At 56.1% G+C, this 13,671-nt stretch overlaps 1 protein-coding gene across 5 annotated transcripts in view; it reads right to left on the bottom strand.

Moving 5' to 3' along the window:
* Positions 1–351: 351 nt before the first annotated feature.
* DVL3 (dishevelled segment polarity protein 3) overlaps positions 352–13,671 on the bottom strand; it is a 35,677-nt gene continuing 22,357 nt past the window's right edge. The window contains exons 2-16 of one of the 5 annotated variants that reach the window (XM_037407183.1): positions 13,208–13,277; positions 9,210–9,331; positions 8,697–8,803; positions 7,988–8,123; positions 7,610–7,703; positions 7,139–7,208; positions 6,712–6,851; positions 6,438–6,514; positions 5,888–6,000; positions 5,520–5,570; positions 5,249–5,398; positions 4,273–4,404; positions 3,849–4,016; positions 3,018–3,230; positions 352–2,731 (exon numbers count right to left, since the gene is read on the bottom strand). In XM_037407183.1, the coding sequence (XP_037263080.1) occupies positions 2,307–2,731; positions 3,018–3,230; positions 3,849–4,016; positions 4,273–4,404; positions 5,249–5,398; positions 5,520–5,570; positions 5,888–6,000; positions 6,438–6,514; positions 6,712–6,851; positions 7,139–7,208; positions 7,610–7,703; positions 7,988–8,123; positions 8,697–8,803; positions 9,210–9,331; positions 13,208–13,277 (2,068 nt within the window). In that variant the 3' untranslated portion in view covers positions 352–2,306. Of the gene's footprint in view, positions 2,732–3,017; positions 3,231–3,848; positions 4,017–4,272; positions 4,405–5,248; positions 5,399–5,519; positions 5,571–5,887; positions 6,001–6,437; positions 6,515–6,711; positions 6,852–7,138; positions 7,209–7,609; positions 7,704–7,987; positions 8,124–8,696; positions 8,804–9,209; positions 9,332–12,791; positions 13,169–13,207; positions 13,278–13,671 lie in introns of those variants that run through there. The other 4 variants (XM_037407184.1, XM_037407188.1, XM_037407185.1 and 1 more) reach the window with 4 other exon arrangements.

The raw sequence follows: 13,671 nt of genomic DNA, 5'->3' as shown, positions 1-13,671 counted from the left end.
CCACGCGAGGGGCGGGAGGCAGCGCCGGAGCTGCGGGCGCGGGCCCACCCCGGTCCCCGCCGGGAGCGGCTGCGGGGCACAGGGGCGCGCCCGGCCGGGGAGGCGCCTCTCCCCCCGTCGCGGCCCTAAGTCGCCGTGTGCCTTGCACGGGGACTGCGGGCTCCCCACGGCACTGGCACCACCCGGGGCGCCGCCCGCGCACGGACACCCCGCGGGCCACCCCGGGGTGGGGTGGGGGCAGCAGGAGCCCGGGCTCGGCGCACCCTTACCCCGCTGGGACCTGGCTGCAGAGCGAAAGGCTGGGCAGAAGGGGCTGGGAGGGGGGAAAAAACCACCAACACAAGGCAGAAGTCCAATAAAACTATGTTTATAAATAAAAACAAGGAGATCGGTTTCGTCTTTATAAAACCCAGCGGGCAGGGCAGGACGAGGGCGTGCGGGTGGCCAGCGAGGCTGCTGGTGGCAGCGGGAGGTGGGGGCAGGCGGCAGCTGGCTGGTGCCGGGACCGGGACGGGAGGGTGGCAGGGCACGGGCACCGGGCACGCTGGCTCCGGCAGGCAGAGGGCAAGGGGAGGCTTTAGGGAGTCGCGGGGAGATGAATGGCGGCACGCGAGAGCTAGCAGAGGGGTTGCAGGGGCAACGCAGACCCCCCCGAAGAGCAAAAATACATTTCATCTCCAGCGTATAAAACCCACAGAGACAAGAAAGATGGAGGAGGCAACGCTGGCAGAGGAAGCCACCACAGCAGTGCAGGAGGAGGGCGCCGGGGTGCCAGCACCAAGAGGCACATGGCCAAGCACGCCTGTACCATACCGTGCTCGGCCCCCGGGGCAGGGGGCTCCCCCAGCCTCAGGCACGTCCCCAAGTACCGAGGAGAGGAAGGAAAAAGGGCAGGGAGCACCAAAGCAAATGGACTCAATTGTCCTGGCATATCTGCAAGCACTGAGGCCACAGCCCACAGTTCAGGCTGCAGCCTCCCTCCCTGGAAAGCTTGTGCTGCTACCGGACACCATTCACAGCCTGGAGGAAGCATCCCAGCTCCATCCCAGAGCCCCGTCCCTCCAGGCAGCCAGGCCAGCAGCACTCCTAGCACTGGGCGAAGCAGGAGGCAGACTGGTTCTTCATAGGACAAACACTGGGGACCTTCATGTTTCCCCAATGCGTGAAAACAAACCAATTGTGCCCCTCCCTCGCCTTCAAAATCCATCCAGGCGCTTGAAGATGTCACATTGCTGAGCAGCAGCACAACAGCAGGAGGCCACAGCTGCTGCCACCACCACCCCCAGGCATGGGACAGCCCCTACATACAGCACTGGCAGCAGCATGTCACAGGCAGGAGGGCAAAGAGCAGGACAGAGGGAGAAGAACTCTGCCCTTAAATCCCCCTCGAGTACCCAAGGGGTGGTGCAGGGCCCCGAGTTGTACAGGCACCTACTGCCACTCCGGGCTGAATGCAGCGGTACAGCCCCAGTCTGAGACTCCAGCCTGGGCAAGGTTAAGGAGGGTCCTGCCATGGGCTCAGACCTGGCCCAGTATGTGGGCAAGAGGAGGGAAGCAAGAGGGAAGAGGCAGCATATCGCTCCACTCCCCGGAGGCACTGAAGCCCTGGAACATTCATGCATTAGCCAAAAGGCAACTACAATGGAATTTGAAACGCATATGTAAGGCTGGTCCCTGCTCCCCTCTCAGGGCTGCGGGAAGGGCAGGGCGTCTTCCGCAAGGGGGAGGAAAGAAGCCATCTTCAGCGCCATGCGTGCCCAGCGCCCCTGGAGCTCCGTGTCCTCCTGTCGGGCCACACCATGCTCCAGCTCTCCCCCCCATGGGCGGCAGGCTCAGAGAAAGTCAAACACCCCGTAATTCTTTGCTGCTTGATAGAAGAAACACAAAAGGGTGAAAAGAAAGAAGAGATGTTTAGGGTGGAAGGACCGAGGCAGCAGCGACACACGGGCAAGCAGCACAGGGTGCTGGGACGGATGCGGATTAATGGGGTTAGAGAGGATGGAAGGAGGGAATTACCATTGGCAATACACAAGTCTGCTGGCGGGATGGGCTGGCAGCACCCAGCAGGCCTGCCAGGCCCGTCCACCCCGCTCGAGGAGGGATTAGAATCAAGGTTTAGTTCCATTTATTATTTTTTTCCCTTTTTTTTCTTTTCGTTATCAAGACCAAAAAAAAAAAAACAAACAAAACAAACCAAAAAAACAAAACCCAAAAAACAAGGGGTGAAGCCAGGGCTGGTCCTAGGAGACAAACGACGGGGATGGAGTGGGGAAGGAGGGGCAGCAGACAGACAGGGGATGGGCGCTTCACATTACATCCACAAAGAACTCACTGGGGTTGCCCATGGCCATTCGGAAGGACTGTCTACTGGCTGTCAGTTCGGGGGGCACAGAGGCCAGGTCACGGCCCGGCGGTGCCCCTGGGGGCCCCATGGCTGAAGGTGGTGGAGGCATCAGCAACATGGGGGGGCTGAAGAGAGGGGGGAGGCCGGGAGGCCCATATGACTGCTGGCTGTGGTGGCTGCGGATGCTGTGAGCCAGAGAGTGCTGGCTACGCTGGCTGTGCTGGCTGGCTGGCACCGAGCGCTCGCTGGCTGCGCGCTCACGCCGCATGCTGCTCCTTGTGGTGTGGTCCGACTCGCTTCCGCTGCCGCCTGACTTGGACTCCCCAGTCTTCTCTCTCTCCTTCCTCCTCTCACTGCCGCTGCGATTGGAACCGCTGCTCCGGCTCCCTGCGAAGCGCATGAGGCAAGGTTAGGTGACAGCTCTGACAAGCCAGGCAGAAAGGATGCTCCTCTGGCCGAGAGAGGACTACAGCATGCTGCAGCACAGCCATCTGCCAGCACAGTCCGGGCTCTCCGTCTCCTTTCAACTCCAAGTCTCACAACCCTTCTGAGACTGCTTTTGCCCTGGCTCCCCACACACAGGGCCCTGCCTAAACAGCCTTTTCCTGCTGCCTCCCTGTATTGAACAGGACATCTGCCCACTTGCAGGCATATTTTAGTCGTTTTCACCCACCTTCACTGTGCTGGCTGCCTGCGCTGCCCCCTCCATAGCTGTAGCCTGGGTCAGGGAAGCCGGGGTGGGGGTTGTACGGATGAGGCGGTGGATACTGATACGGGAAAGCCATGGGCCAGGGTGCAGCTCCTGGGTGGGGGAGCGGAGCCAAAGTGTCCTGATCGGAGGCACCGCTGGAGCCATCATGATCATGAAGAGATAGATTAGCCATGTCTACAAGAAAGTAGAGAAGAGGGGTTAATCCAAGTGGAAAGACAGCCAGCTGTGATGAAGAAGCTCCCTGTCCACCCCTGCTGATGAACAAGGATCGGGTACGCAAGGAGACACAAGAAGTTGGCACCCTCCCTGCTAGTCAACGCAACCATTTGTGCTTCCTGGCTGGACAGCAAGCCAGGCTGTGTGAGTCTGAGCTGCCACTCTAATACAGAGACCAGTTTGGTGGGAAAGGACCACATCAGAGCTACATCTCACCCTGCCAATTACTTCCCCCATGCCTCATTATTTGAACAGAACCCAGTTGTCTGAGCACCACCCCCCTTGCCAGCATTGGATGTTTAGAGCCTGAAGACAGTAAAGACTAAGACTCTGCTATAGCTGCCTAGGAGAAAGATCATATAGTAGGTGGCACTGTCAACACTGCTTCCAAATTCACTACCCCAGCAGCACGACAAGGGAGCTGCGATATTCTTCATCGCTCTCTAACAGAATCTGTAAAACAAGGGGCTCAGCCTGATGGGCAATGGCTGTAGCTATGTCCCCATGGTGTTGGCAGGGCTCTGCAAGTCCTCTACCCCTTCATCCTCTCCCTCCCACCCATGCCAAGTGCCATACTTCCACAGAGGTCCCCGAAGATATAATAGCACTGCTCCGAGAAGGTGATCTTGTTCACGGTATGTCGGATGTAGCCAGCCTTCAGCAGATTGCTGGCATATTTGCGGGATTCACGACGGTCTGTAAAGCCTTCCACATGGTGATAGAGCCAATCCACCACATCCGAACCTGCCACCAAACATCACAGTTAAATACAGCAAGACAGAGGAAGACAGTGGCACTTGAGGCAGTGGGCCACACTGGAGCCAAGATAAAGTGGGCGAAAAGATGAAAACAGACTGCACAGCCACAGGTTAAATTTGTGATTCTGGCCTGGTCAACAGTTAGTTTATGGTGACAGCGATGCTGCCTTGGGCATCTGCTTGGAAAACAGGCCACCCATTCCCCAGCCCCTGCCTCTGCTGCAAGCAGCACAGTCTCTTACCAATGAAGGCATTGGGGATGGTGATCTTCAGCCACATGCGGTCACGCACCTCCAGGCCTGACTCTGGTGAGGCCATGGCTTTAACAATGGTGGCCATGTCGCTGTGGATGGACAGGTGAAAATCATCCAGGCCTGTGGTGTAAATGAAGGAAGGGAGGCAGAGATGAGAGAGGCCAGAAAAGACAACAGAGCCACATGGAAGCATCACACACAGGAAGAATGGGCCAGGGAACAATACATTGCAGACAGCCCTGGGGCGCATGCTGTGTAACCCCCCTTCCAGCCTTCCGATGGTACCCTTCACGTGTCAGCCATTTCCTCTTGTGCCAAACCCAGGCTAGAGTCTTCCTCCTTCCAGCCAGTCCCAAGCAGCTGAGATCCAAAAGCTGCCAACTGAGCCCATGCAGCCCAGCAAGAGAACTCTCTGCTCCTCACAAACCTGTAACAAACTCCTGGCTTTTTGCCCCGTTTGAGCTCTCCAGACCCTTGGCTTCAGGGTTCTGTAACCTAGAATCGCCCAAAACCTTCAGAAAGCAGGCAAGAGCCTTGTGCTCAGTAGGACTCTGCCCCACTGCAAGGCACTGTGCTCCCAGCTGCCTCCTCCACCCTGCCCTATCTGCTGTCTGGGAGGGCAATTGCTCTAGGGACAAGCTGACCCCCTCCAGCCCCGCAGTCTCAGCCGATAACCCCTGACTGCTCTGAGCCTTCCCTCTGCACCTGCCACAGCTCCTGGATCATACCCAGGCTCTTCTACTCCCCTTACACAGAAGGCTGAAAAATGGAGTATCAATTCATGCAGGCAGAACTCCCACTGATCCGGATGCCTGCCTGGTGAGAGCTCCCTCCCTCCCAGTCCCTTGGCAGGGCACATCTTGCCCATCCCAGCTGTCCCCAAGCAGATGTATTGCTCCCTTTACAGCACAGTGAAGGTGAGGAAGCCGTGCAGCGGGTGGAGCACGGAGGCACAAGGACTTACGTTCGGTCTCTGGGATGGAGCTGGTGATGGAGGAGCTGGTGGAAGTGATTGTGCTCATGGATGGACTCATACCGTACGCTGGGTAGGTGCCAGTCATCGCTGCTGTGTGAGACACCCAGGCTGCCGGGTCGATGGGCCGGATGGGCTCACCTGCATTGAAGAAAGAGTCAGTTAGTAGCTATAAGAAATTATCCCCTCATCCAATCAACCTCTGGGGAAGGACAGGGACTCAGCACAGCCCATTCCATCCCCAGCATCTGCCGGGACTCACCCGGATCGGAGCATGGAGAGTCTGGCCCAGCCCAGATCCGCTGGGGAGCAACTGGGAGAGAAAGAAGAGAGGAAGGGTCAGCAGGAGAGGTGCAGAGGGAGAGATCCCCCTATGGCTCAAGGAGGGGTTTCTCTTTCCTCTGGCGCCCCGAGCAAGTGACCCCCCTGCCCCAGTGAAACGCGTCCCCAGCGTGATGTGGGAAGGAGGGCTGGGCTTATGGGCTTTTTGGCCTGAGAATAGGACATAGTAGCCTCCTAGCAGGAGAGCTGAAACCCCATCCAACCCCAATTCAGTGCCACATGGGATCTCACACACACAGGGGAGGAACAAGACAACAACCAAGTAAGTGCTTAAGGCAGGGCTCTCACATGAGCTGGGCACCAGCGTTAAGGGTGGGTCAGCTATCCACTTACTCCTGGGTAACGAGAAGCAGCCCCGGGGGCTGGGGTCCCAGCACTTGGCCACCGTCAGGGTGATTGGCCTGCAACAAAGAGGCAAGAGTTAGAACAAGAGCCCAGCGGCACAAACCTCTGCATGATAGGCCAACACGGTATTCGAGCTCTTTTGTGCAAGACAGGGAGAAGCTGCCAGTAAAGTGCCATTGTTCCCCTCCAGCTATGGATTTTCTTAGTGGCATGGACAAAATGATGTGACCCTGCTGAGGGTTGCTGATGACCCTAATAACATGACATCCCCACAAAAAAGGGGCACAGACCCCAATTCACCACCATTCTGTTGGCTTCAATTTTTGCTTCAAGCATGAAAACCCAGGAATCAAAGTAACACCAAAACCACCAAAAGTTCCAAGAATCTGCAGTGCCACTGGCAGAGGTGGCTGGAAGACACAACACACACCCCCAACCCCAAGCACACACTGTACAGCTGCCCACAGAGGTAAGGAACAACCCGACTACTCACCCCGGCTTGTGTACAATCTCCCTCAGCACCCGCACAGCGTCATCGTTGCTCATGTTCTCAAAGTTGATGTCATTTACCTGCAAACAGCACAAAAAGGTGAGTCTCAGAGATGTGACCAGAAGCCGAGCTCCCCACTCAGCTCAGCAGTGACTCAGCTTCCCTCTTTCAAGTGCAGCTTCCTGGGTTTAGCCTGCCAAAGTGCACAGGGAGGCTTCTGGGTCTTTTCTTACTGCTTTCCCAGGCCCAAAGATGGAGGTATGTGGGCGTGAAGTACCTGCAAGAGCATGTCTCCTGGCTCAATCCTGCCATCAGCTGCCACAGCACCGCCCTTCATGATAGAGCCAATGTAAATGCCTCCATCCCCACGCTCATTGCTCTGTCCCACAATAGAAATGCCCAGGAAGTTGTATTTCTCTGCAGCGATGGAAGGAGAAAGAAGTAAGACATCATAAAGCAGCTGCCACAAGCAGCCCTAACCTCAGACAAACCACGTTCTAATGTTGGTCGCTTGCACTCCTGTCCCAGAGAGATGTCAGGGACACAGAGAAACTCTTGAAAGACTAGTGCTTCAAGACAAGCCTACAGAATCCATCTCCTCACTCCTCCCCACATGTGTTCTCTTTGCCCACTTCCCAGTTCCCTCTCCGCCACCCCATCTCACTCTGGAAGGACTACAGGCTCCATGCAGACCACCCACTCACCCATGTTCAGCGTGACTGTGATGATGTTCAGGGACATGGTGGAGTCTGTGATGCTGCTGAAGGACGATGACTGGAACACAAGTGAAACATGAGATATCCTCCTCTGCCTCAGTAACATTCCCAGCCCCAGCTCCCTCGACTTGTGCTCCCTGTCACTCCCTGTGGCACACCACAGCCACCACCCACAACTCCAGCCTTATGCCGGGAGCTTTGCAGAGCCAGAGGGCATCAGCCATGGTTCTTATGACCTCTCCACAGCCAGGACAAGGTCTACAGTCCCAGCTCTTGAGGCTACATTGGCATGGGAGAGGTTTACAGCATTTTATGAAGTCTCAGCACTTGGACATCACCTGTCCCCAGCTATACCCACAGCAAACAGCTGATCAGCCCTGCAGCACTGAGTGGAGATATCCACCAGGCAGCCCACCTTGCCCTGCATTGCCCTCCCCAGGATACCCAGCCCCTGGGTACCCGCTCAATGCGTGGAGCCTTCTGTTTCCGCCGGCGTCGCTTGTGCCTCCTCATTAGACGGGAAGCACTGCTTTGCTCTGTCGAACTGCTAAACCTAGAGGCAAAAGGAAGAGTCAGCTCTTCTGCTGCCAGGGTGGTGGCTCTGGCAGCAAGATAGCCACAGAAATGGCATAGGGAATAGAAGACTGCAGGGGAAGAGGGGAAGAACATGTATGTGGGGGACAGAAAACAGCAGAGGGGTCTGCTGGGCCAGACTTGAGACAGAGGCAGGTCTGAGCACAACCCTGGAGTACAGGATTACAGTGCCCTGCAAAGGCATCTCTGTGCTGGGAGGCAGTGGGAAGCTAGTGTTCCTCCAGGACCTAAGCTTTCCCCTACCTGCTGGTGGAGTCATCTTCATCTGAATCGAAGAAGCTGGTGGTCTCCAGCTCACTGCTCATGAGCGTGGAGGAGCTCTCGTACCCGCCCAGGTCTCGACGTCGCTCTCCCTTCACTGTCCCATTCACCCTGGGTGCTATGAAGAGTCAAGACTCAGTGTGCTTGAGACAGGTCACAGGTAAACAATCCCCTCCCCTATGCAGGGCTCATGGCAACCTTCTCAGCATGAATCTGGTCATCAGACAATCCCATCGAGTGCCAGCCAGCTCTAAGTACACCCTGGGATCAGATCTATCTTCTGTGGGATACCTCTTCTATCACCACAGGATGGGAAGCAGGCTGATGGGCCACTAGAAACAATGCTGCTAAACTCATGGAAGCCTTGCAGCTGCTTCTGTGGCAGAGCAAGGAGCAGCACGAAGGGACAAGGCTAGAGCACTCTGCTTTTCAACCAAGGAGTGAGGCGCTGCTGTCTCCTGCTCTTGAGGCTTCTACAGGAGACATCTCCTTTGCCCCCAAAGGTTTCAACACCAAGCTCTGATGCAACACAGCTCCTGCCTCCAACGTGAGGCTACGGCCTCAGATCACTGAACAGCCCTTCTAAGGTGGGAAGGTTCTGCAGAGCAGAGCTGCCCCATTTATGGAGCTGGTGCCCCCTTTGTGCCCCAGCCATGCCCTGCAGAGCTCTTGCCATGTTACCAACACTCACCATGCTCAGGCCCATCTGTCCGACGAGGTCGTTCCCTTTGCGATGACACCACCGAGTCTGTCTCTGTCTCATTGTCCAAGTTTTCCCGACTCCCCCCAGTGTTAGGGCTGTGATAAGATAAAAGCAACAAATATGTCCAACAGGGAGCAACCTAAAGCAGGCTCTCCCTACCTCTATGCTGGCCAGCGTAAGCCTCCAGCCACCAGCTGTCTCTTTGAAGGACAAGAGCAGAGGTGGTGGGGAACAACCACAGCACATCTATGAGTGCAGGGCAAGGGGCTGGGGGAAACTGTGCCAGCTCTTTGCCATCTTCCTTGCACGATTTTCAGCATGCCCTTGCTTGTTGAATAATGCAGCTCCACTTCGAATCTGCTCCCAGTCCCATCCTCCTCCCCCCTTAGCTGGCTGTGATCTCTACCAATTTGGGTCAGAGTGTCCCAGTCCCTGGTCTGGATTTACAGCAAAGTCAGTGTGGGTCCCTCAGAAATAAGGACAAGTGTCCAGATAACTTACTGGAAAGAGGGGGGCCTAGAGTCTCCAATTCCTCCCGTGCGCTCCATGGAGGGTGGCAGCTCCGTTTGGTTATCGGCACAGACCGAGCCAGCATCTGAATGGGAACCCTCTGCAGACACCAGCTGGAGGGACGACAGACAGAGAATGAAATGGCTGAGGCACTGGGAAAATGCTTACAAGAGTGGCCAAATGAGCTGGCCAAATGCCTGCCTGGCCCAGGACCTCATCTCTGACAGCGGACAACAGCAGATGCCCAGGAGCAGGTATGGAACAGGCCAAGCATGCAGCAACACTCCCCCTTAACGCCTTCCCAGACACTGGCTATTTGTGGCTCAGGAATTCCTGACCCAGCAGTGAAGTCCGGGTGGCTGACAGCCCTGCTTGGAGATTTTGACATCATCTGTACACCCACACTGCACAATTTGTACACTCAGGTAACATTTAGCACACGTCCTGTAGCAAAGAGTGGATTCCCCTAGTTCTTCTTACATCAGAAGAGGCAGCTGTCAGTCATTCCTTTTCTCAGCGTTACCAGCCCCTACACCTCCCCCTGCAAGCTGTGGGTCCCAGCAGGACTTTCACCTTCCCAGCCCACAGGAGCTGGGGGTAACAGAGTTCAGGGCTGAGGCTGGCACTGAAATAGACTTCAACATGCTCTTTTTCTGGCTTCCACATGCACTTTGCAATCTTTCAGGTTGTGCCCAAAGAACTGGCTTGGGCACAATCTCCAGCCAACCTCTGGAAGGCTCAACAGTTTCCTCAGTGCAGAAATTCAGGAAAGGGTCAAACCCCAGGAACTCTTTATACCAGCCATGGTCTGGGGCAGCCCAGACACACCTACATCTGTGCCTCTGGCTCTAAGATAAACCACCAACTTCAGGGCTCAAGGAATGAGGTGGAGCCTCTCCTGAGAGGAATGTGCTCACCAGTGGGATGAAAGAGAAGATGGCTCAAATAAGCTCAGTGGAAAGTGGTTTCCCCAAAATCACTCCCTATGCAGGTTTGCACTCTCCCCACTTTCAAGCTGGGCTGAGCAGGGCTAATCCCAACAGGGCTGGGCAGGAAAGCAACAAAAAGCCTTTTCCTTGCAAGAGACATTTGGGGACCCTCAGAGTGGAGGTAACAAGGTCCAGAAAGGAGTCCCACCTCGACCAGGGAGCAAATCCCCAGGGACAAGCTAGAGCTCACGTGTAAGGGAAGATCAAGTTCCATCTTTAAGGACCTTCCAATGTGCTTTTCACATCTGCCCCACACCTGTCTGCTGTATGGCATGGGCAAGCAGGGAGGGTGGCTCTCTCCCAGTGTCAGGGAGGGACTGCAGGGCCCAGCACCATGATCTGCCCCAGACTAAACAGGCTGTGGGTCACCTGGAGCCAGTCCAGCACAGTGAGGAGACCAGGACAGGGGTCAAGCCTCAGCCTGTGTACTTGAAACAACTGCCAAGCCATCAGCCATCACAGAAGAGGTCTGATCCAACAGAGATGAGGGATGCCTGACTGTGGGTCTGGACAGAAGGATCATGAACCACAGCCTGGAAAGGAGCCAAGAGCTGCTGCCCAAGCCATAATGCCCAGCGTAAATGCAGAGGCAGCTCTGCTGCTTGCTGGCGAGGGGATCACATCCACATGGAGGCAGAAGCAGATGCCAACCCAGGTGCTGGAGGCACAGCCCATTTTCACAGGTCTTGAGTGCTTCCCAGAATCACTGATGAAACACAGAGCTGTGCCCTGCCCATCTTTCGGAACTGCGGAAACCTTAATGAAGGGGGGACGGATTCCACAGATCATCATTAGGGCACAGAGAGAAAAGTCTGCTGCCAGAGAGGCATGGGGAACAGAAACGGGTGCAGCTGGGCAAGGAAGACAGAGCAGCCCTGAAAAAGCCACAGCCAAGGCAGCAGACAGGGCAGAAAGCACCCTGGGGTGTCAAAAGCTGCAGAGCCTGTCTCACAAGCCCCAGGACAAGCCCAACGGCTCCTGCTCTCGCAACTGTCTAACCAGCTCACACTCAGTGTCTCACACTCAGCTCAGCTTCCCTCCCTCCAGAAAGCCCCAGGCACATGCCCGGCTCTGCTCCTGGCACCTTCCTGGTGACTTGTCTTCCCAGGACACATCCCACTCCCTGAGGGCCACATCCCTGCTCTGGCAGCCATTGCCTGGGAGCACAGGGGAGAAGAGATGCTGAAAGTGGCCAGCATTGCCTAAGGAAAAGTCATACAACACTCTATGCTTGGAGATCTCAAGGCAAGACCAGGCAAATAGATCTGGACAGAGGGAAATAGCCACAGGCAGCTGTCAAACAGCAGCGAGGAGGAGAGGAGCGGGGGTGTTCCCAAGCTTGGGGACTGATGCTGCCTTCCACCAACACTCCTGGGGCTGGGATTTCCTCCAGGGAAGGTTTTGATAACCACCCTGCACTTTTCCTGCCTCTTGCACTGTCAGGAAATATTCACTTGGATCCATGCCCCCATCTTTCCCTCTAGCTAAAATTACTACCAAGTTCCTAAAATAGCTGCATCCCCAGCCTGTCTGGCAGAAGCAGCGAAACAAGTGCTGCCCCCTCAGCCCCCAAACCACCCATGGACAAGGATACTCTCAGCAGAGAGAGAAAAAGGGATCATCAGCTGTGCATAAAGGACTCAGACTGCCGTCACCCCTTGTGCACAAGAGCCAGTAGCAGTGCTAACTCCAGGCACAAGTTCCCTGCGAGGAGCCAGCACACCAGGGCAGCAGCACAGTGCCCTGGTCACAGCAGAGCTGCATCGGACCCATGCTGCTCACACTGAGCAACCAGAGAGCCCCAATAAAGAAAGCTAGCAGCTGCATGGATGCGTGGATGACAAGGAAAAGCACGTCAGGTAGAAAAAGAGCAATGGAAAAGGTTCAGAGACTGGGATTCCCCATATAGCACGTGAAAACAAAAGGCAGCTGGAAAGGGACAGGTGGGGAGGTGTCTCAGGGCAGATGCAGCAGCAGCAGGGATGGTGGCCAAGCGCTGGACGGGCTGTTTTCCGACCGGCCTGGCTAGCTGCTAGAGGCAGGACCGCAGGCGCCTGGCTGCCGGCTCTTGGTGTGGGAGCCCTGTGCACCCTCTCCTCCTGGTGCAGGGCAGGACCCTACTGGCCATGCTGCTCCCCTGGCCAGTGTCCCATGGGCAACCAGTATGGCAGCAGAGCGCCTGCTCACCCGGTCCTGTCACCCACACCCTCCCTCCCAAAACACAGTGTTTTCACGGCTCCTGGCCCAGATCTAGCTGTTTGGTGAAGGGACAAATGCAGCACTGCATCCCACCTAGCCTGATTTACTGAGGATTTTTGCTGTTTAGGGGCTATTTGGTGGCCTCTGGAAAAAGGCACTTGGGTCTTGGTTCTGCTCCTGGTGTAGATCCACGCACCCTCATCAGCACAAACTGCAGCTCAGCAGAGGGGAAAAAGGGATGACGGGCTATGGAGGCTGAACACCACCTCCCCACACGAACAGAGGGTCCCCTTGGGGGCAAAGGGAGGCATGCGGGCAGGGGACAGAGCGTGTGCATGGCACGGCACAGAGGGAGAAGCTTGTCCTGCAGCTGCCCAGGCAGTACCTTCAGTCTTCAGGGCAGTCAAATCCAGTCCGCTTCACCAGCACTAAAGTCACTTAAGCCCTTTGCACCAGTCACAGGAGCGGGACTTTCCTTGGAAAGCTGACCCTGCCATAGGGGCACACGAGTTACGCTGCTGACAGGCCAGGACCACCACCTCTGCCAGGCATCAGTTACTGCAAGTTCTCCACAGAGGCATCTCACATCTTTCCCGGCATGGGGGACCCAGCACCACGCAGCACCCTCTCCATCTGAGGGACTGGAGTGTGGTAATCCAGCTCATCAGCTTCGATCGCAGTCAGCACGCCGACAGTATGGAGCCGTCCCTGTGCCTTACTTGGCACTATGCAACCTAACGGTGGTTTTCAGAAAGGGCAGAAACACAGGCAGCGAGATACCGAAGCAAGGGGCTTGCTTACCCAGGACACCACCCGGCCGTTGAAGCAGGGAAGCTTGGCATTGTCATCAGAGATCTCTTCTTTCACCACCCTGCAGAAGGGAGAGAAGGCAGTCAGAGCTGGGTCCAGGACTTCAGAGGAAAAGGAGACTTTCCCAAGGCAGGTGTTTGCACCCAACAGGAGGTAGAGCTCAGGCTTGGCAACGGGGTGGGGAGAGGGCCAGCAGCTCCCTCCTGCTGCCAGGCTACAACTGCCTATGCCCACAGCCACGACTGGCAGGCTGGAGGTGAGAAGACAAGGGCAGAACAGGCTCTCCCATGCGCACTCAGCTATTTCATCCCCCAATTCACATTTTAATCAGTAAAAAAAAATATTCAGATACATATCATAGAATCATAAAATTATTTAGGATAGAAAAGACCTTTAAGATCACCGAGTCCAACTGCTAACTTAGCACTGCCAAGTCCACCACTAAACCATGTCCC

The sequence above is a fragment of the Falco rusticolus genome, chromosome 13 (assembly GCF_015220075.1).
Source record: "Falco rusticolus isolate bFalRus1 chromosome 13, bFalRus1.pri, whole genome shotgun sequence".
Lineage (NCBI taxonomy): Eukaryota > Metazoa > Chordata > Aves > Falconiformes > Falconidae > Falco > Falco rusticolus.
The sequence above is the reverse complement of the archived record's forward strand: the minus strand, read 5'-3'. Positions and strand labels throughout refer to the sequence as shown.